Genomic DNA, 6,000 nt, shown 5'->3' on the forward strand with positions numbered 1-6,000 from the left:
GCTGCGGCTTCCTTGTCTCCTCTGCAGAATCATCCTCCCTTTTCCTTCTGTGTGACAGTGACTCTGGGCTCAGTCCTCACACCATTTTTCTTCCCCATATATGCTGTTACCTCAATCGTTCCTTGGTTTTCCCTTTTATCTTCCCGAACATATGTATTATGAAAACAAACAAAGTTTTCCTCCACATGACCTTAAATTCTTTTTCATGTAGCCTGTTCAGTTCGTTTATTTCGTTATGGTTGTTCTTTTGCAATTTTGTCCCTGTTGGCTCATATTCCCTGGAGATATTGGCTCTTCTGCTAATGTGTACTTGGTAGGAGGGGCTACAGCAAAGCCCAGGACCCAAAGCATGCCCTTCCTGGTGAGTTTGGGCCACAAGGGGATAAACTTTGCTGCTGCCCCCTCCCACCACCACCAAGTGGCCCTGCTGCTCAGGACACCTCCCCTATCTCTGCCAGGCACCATACGCTTCCAATGTCCATTTTCCAGAGTAGTCATCTGACCTCAGCCTGTGGGGGACAAGCCAGGCCTCCTGGATCTGTTGCTGTCTTAGCCAGGCCCTTTGTCCTGATGGCTTGCACTGAACTGGCACAGTCTCCATGCTGATAGCAAGTGGCATGTAGAGTAGTGTGTGGAAGGAAGAAAGGCACAACCAAAAAGCTTTTCTTAGCCCATCTATGAACATTATCACCTAGGCACTTTTCCAGCCTGGTCCACTGATCTCCGCTATACCGAACGCAGCCAGTTTCTGTCTCCCCAGGGTTTCTGACTTGTTTTCTGTTATTTTCTCAGATCTATGACTTTCTCTTTTTTCAAGCAATGTACAGAGTTGGGATTCAGGTAAAGGAGCTAGCGACATGTTAGTCCATCACCTTGTGTGCTATATAATCTCTGTCATGAAAAATAACCATAACGCTTTGACATTGGGAAAAATGAGTTCAATCCAAATTAAGAAAAAAAATTAAATATCTTATAAAGGAAAGATCTTTGCTCAACAAATATTGGAAAAAGGAAATGTAGAGGCCCATAGTGAGTGGGCCAACAACGAGGGTTTTGCTGTCCACTTCTAACAGAGTAAGGAAGTTGAAGGTCGACGATAATAATCAGTTTATAGGTCTATATTGCTTTACAGTTTCGAAGCTCTTTTTTTGTGTGTTGACTTCTGATACAACGGTCCTGTGACATAGTAGAAAGAAGACCTGTCCTCATTACTGCTACTTACCAACTTGCTAGCCTCTCCCCCATATTCATGGTGCACTTCAGCATCTGACGATATAGATCTTCCTCTCCTCTCTAGATCTAGCTGTTCTGGAATACTTAGTGTATAGGTCGATGGTACGTCCAGTACTTTGCACTGAAAGTTCTTTGTCATATCTTATTCCGTATAAGTAACCCATCCAAGTGGCCATATCTTGGACTCTGTTTCCCCAAGAATTATTCCATCTCTAAATTCTTAAACTTCAATATTCTACCCTTCAGCCTCTTGTTACACACTTAGTAATTTATAGTTTTAACTATTTTCTTATGGATTCAAGAATCATAACAATTTATCCATTTTTATCCAATTTACAGTGGATAAAGGCACTTACTTGTTTAAAAAAATATTTTTTCACTTTTGATGATGCAAAGGAGTTTAATACTGGTAAAATTTGTGGATGGCCCAAGAGGAAATTGTACCCCTTGGTGATTTATTTAATCGAAGAAATTCTACTGCAACACCCTTTGCTCTTTTTAAATCACAAATACCTATTTCTTAAAGAATGGTTAAATATGTGTTAAAAGTTATTGTTTTTGTAGTCAGTCTGGATAACTAGGATGTGATTTTTCTCACTAGTTAGTGGGAGGAAAATGCTAAAAGGAAAATTATAAAATTATTCTAGTGGTTTTAAAAAATAATCGTTATCACTCTAAAACCATTTTTTAAAGATGACATATTAGCTCCATTTGTTAATGTATTTTAATAACTATTTTTTCCTTCAGTTCATGGAGCTTTCTTAATTTCAGGAAACAACTTTTTAACTTTTTATTAAAATATATTGTACATACAGAAAAGTATACAGAACACATGAATTTTCACAAAGGGACGCACCTTTGTTCCAGCCCCCAGAGCATGAGTGAGCTCATTCACTCCCACTTCTCCCAAAGCCCGCACCCCAGCCCCGCCCCCTCACCCACACATGCCAAGGACTTAATTTTAAAGTAAAATGGAATAAATGAATATTCATGTTGCCATCATTTTTTTCATATTTGCCAATCTTTGAATGTATTTATTTTTGCCTTTTCTCTGTTTTAAATTAAATTGTTATTTTTTTAACACAACACATACATACAGTTTTACAAGTTACGTAGCAGTAAAAGGCTTATAACAAAATATAACAATTCTCTGCTTTATCTCTTTTCACTTTTCAAGATCCTTCTCCCCAAAGGGAAGAAATGCTTTAGTATTTCTTTTTCCATTTGCACATTTTCATAATAATAGTTATGTATGGCTCTTTTTTATTAACTAAATTTAGGTATTATCACTTGACATCCTATTATAATAAATGAGGACTTGACTCTCTTATACTGACATTTTTGCTACTTCTCTTTCTTATCTTCCCAATATGTTTATATTAATTATTTTTGTCAAATGAATATTTTCTATTACCATTCTATGCCTATACAAATAATATTCAAAATGGGTGTTGCAGGTACTATGATTGGGGTTTTTTTGCTTTTTGTTTTTTTATGATGTTACTAGTCATCTTGGTTTTCATGTTCTCTCTTTGTGTAATCCTCTTGTTCAAAATCACAGTCTCTCCTGCCCTCCTGGTCCTGGCTCAGTTCTGGTTACAGTCACTACCCTTGTAATTACCAAACCCAGTGGAATCTTCCATCCTGATCTTTTGCAGATGAATTCTCCTTGTGACTTTCTTTTTCTCTAGTTTTCACAGCACGACTTTCTCCCACCCTTCTGAGCATTCCTTTTTAGTGTCGTCAGTGCCGAGGCCTTTGTTTGTCTTCCCTCCTCTTAAATATCGGTTTCCTTTAGATTCTGTCCTCAGTCTGATTCTTACCCAACATAGTCTCTTTAGGCAACATCGCGTGGCCGTGAATGGCTTCTATTATCTACTCATTCATAGAGAACTCTCTTCTAAGCTCCAAATCTAGCTATTTAATTGGCCATTGAACATGCCAATAGAGAGTATGAAAACAGATTTGTCCTTGCTTCTACTCCTAGTCAAGGTCCCATCACCCTCTTGTTGATCTGCATGTGAATTAGGTAGAGGTGTTTGGTGTCCGCCTACCCACAGTTCCCTTCACTATATCCTGCCCCCATAACACACAGACAGACACTCTGCCTCCCTACCTTCTCCTGTTCCCTTCACACACCCCCAAACACACACACACTCTCTCTCTCTTTCTCTCCACCAGCTTTTCCTCTCTCCAACACCAGCACTGCAGCTCTTCAGTTTTTTTGAGAAACCAAAACTTTTCTCTCCTCCATTGTCTCCTCATACAGGCTACAGTGAGGGGAGGGGATGTAGGGCCAACTGTGAGATCCCAGGAAAAAAGTATTTTACTGCTTTATCTTTCTTCACCTGTACATGTTAGTAAATACTTTGATAGATCATTCCTTTCAAAACATGTTAATTCTTGAAAAGTATACAGATTGATCACTTGAAACAAGTCGTGCATGTTCATACACTTCTACTTTCATACTTAAAATCATGAGTGGGATTGTAATCTGAATTTCATTACTTTCAGATTTAAAACTACATATATGAGATCGTGATGTGAATTTACAGGCAGTGATAATGGACCTTATCCAGACAAGAATGGAAAAGCACAATCGAATGTTCTCCTGTCTGCTTTTATCACTGTGTGTAATTAGAACCGTGAGCCAGAGCTCACGTCCCTAAAAGTGTTCCCGGCCCAGAGGAGCCCGTTTCCTCAGCCGCGTCTCACGCATGGGTCAAATGCACAAGCAAGGTGGACAATGGTTGCTTTTCTTTTAGCGCCGCTTTCTGAAAGAGGTGTGTTTGTTCAGTCTTTTGTTCAGGCAGATGTATTCGTTGAGTCAGTGCTGTATGCTAGGCACTGTATTAGACCCTGGTGATACATACAGGTGATGAAATGTCCTCTCGCTGAAGTTCAGAGTAAGAATAAAGATGTGGGTACCCTGTCTCTTGGAACCTTGGAACTCAAAGTTTGGTCTGTGGACCATCAACATCCACATCACCTGAGAGCTTGTTAGAAATGCAGAATCTCAGTCCAGGATGGATTAACATCTCCATCCAGGGTTCTGCATTTCTAACAAGCTCCTGGGTGGTACCAATGTGTCAGCCCACGGGCAAGGTCTTAGAGTGTTCTCCTCATGCTGGTTCTTTAGGTGGATCCAGGTATCTTTACTGCTCCTCCATCACAGGAGTAGATGATTAAAGATGTACTTTCTATGCTCCAGGAAATTGTCTTGAGATACATGGTCTAATATAGATAGGAAAGATATGTCTTCTCAGGACAATATAACCAGCTCTGGGGCTCAGCCCATCTATCAGCATTCAAAGCATCTGGGATAGAATGTGTAAAAGTCTTTGAAAAGCAAGATAGCCAAAAAGTCTTTGAAAAGTGAGATAGCTAAGTGCTGAGCGGACCTGGGGTAGTTGGAAGGCCAAGAGATACTTCCTGGGTATTCTACATGCCTAATGCAAATGCATCAGCAGCTTATCACTCAACAGTGAGCAAGGGCCAGGACCTCTTTAAGCAGTTAGAATGTTACCACAGCAGTCCAGATGGAAAGTAATGAGGCCTAATCTAATGTAGGAGAGGCTGGGTTTAGGACTCATTAGGAACGTTGAATCAAATCAATTACATGTGGCTGAAATGGGAGAGAAGTGAATCTAGGTTGATGCTAAAGCTATTGGTTCTGAGAGTACAGAAGGAAGATCTGGGATCTACGTTCCACTCCTGGATAGGTGGAGTGCGAGGTGTTGATTGGCCATGCCTGGTAGGGATTGAGGTACACAGTCACGGAGCTCCAGAAAGGAGTGTGGCTGGAGCTGCGCCGACACTATCGGAGTAGACTTTATGAGAAGCTTCTTACATAGTAGGCTATATAAGAAGCTACAGGTGTGGATCACAGCATTCAGAGAGGGCAATCAGAGTGAGAAGAGGAGAGCACCTGGGACAGGGCCCTGGGAGAGGAGAGCCCTCCGAGGAGCCTGAATAGCAAGGTGGTCAGCATGCAGTTCTGCAGAGTGGTTCATAATGGCTTGACTTTTATTTTTAAAAGGTGTAAGGATGATCGTCTGACAGGTCTCACAAGGTTTATCATTGTCATTGCCGTTGATGATGGTGATAGTAGCCCTTTGTTTTTTGTTATTTGGTTGTTTCTAGCTTACTGGTTTCTTCTGTGCATTTTTTTAAGGTTCTTAGAATCCTTGTGAGAGCAGTGATCGATGGGATGACTGATCGAAGTGGAGATGTTGCAACCGGCCTCAAAGGAAGATTGCAGGAGTTGTTTGGCCGAGTAACTTCTAGAGTGACTAATGACGGAGAAATCTGGAGGCTGTATGCCCAGGTATATGGGGACGGGCAGAGTGAAAAGCCCGATGAGAATGAAAGGGTAAGTCCTCACTCTTCCCGGCCCTTGCCTTTTGTTTGAACATATGTGTAGTGGATCTGCTTTTTTGATGGTTGGAGGAAAAAGTTTAATAATTTGAAAGATAAGATTAATCTGCTCAAGTTTTCAGTTTTAATTCAGAGGCTTTAACATAAGCACTTTGAATTGTGGGCAGGTTAAGACTTGTACGCATTCATCTTTATTCTTTTCCTGAATTTTTCTTATGAAATTGTTCTTTTTCCTGCAAAAGGGTCTCTGACCTGCTCCCCTACTGGAGCTGCAGCAAACAGCTGGCTCTCGTTACTGCACCCCCCTTTCTGCAGGCTCATCGCTAAGGACTAAGGTAGATTGGGTGCAAGGACAAAAGAGTGTTTAAATCCGAGATGGCGACTATGCAA

At 41.0% G+C, this 6,000-nt stretch overlaps 1 protein-coding gene across 1 annotated transcript in view; it reads left to right on the forward strand.

Moving 5' to 3' along the window:
- Positions 1 to 6,000, forward strand: part of TTC27 (tetratricopeptide repeat domain 27) — a 137,841-nt gene that overhangs the window by 125,465 nt on the left and 6,376 nt on the right. The window contains exon 17 of the mRNA XM_006910377.2: positions 5,408 to 5,605. Within this exon, the coding sequence (XP_006910439.1) occupies positions 5,408 to 5,605 (198 nt within the window). The remainder of the gene's footprint in view (positions 1 to 5,407; positions 5,606 to 6,000) is intronic.

The sequence above is a fragment of the Pteropus alecto genome, unplaced genomic scaffold, assembly GCF_000325575.1.
Source record: "Pteropus alecto unplaced genomic scaffold, ASM32557v1 scaffold61, whole genome shotgun sequence".
Classification (NCBI taxonomy): domain Eukaryota; kingdom Metazoa; phylum Chordata; class Mammalia; order Chiroptera; family Pteropodidae; genus Pteropus; species Pteropus alecto.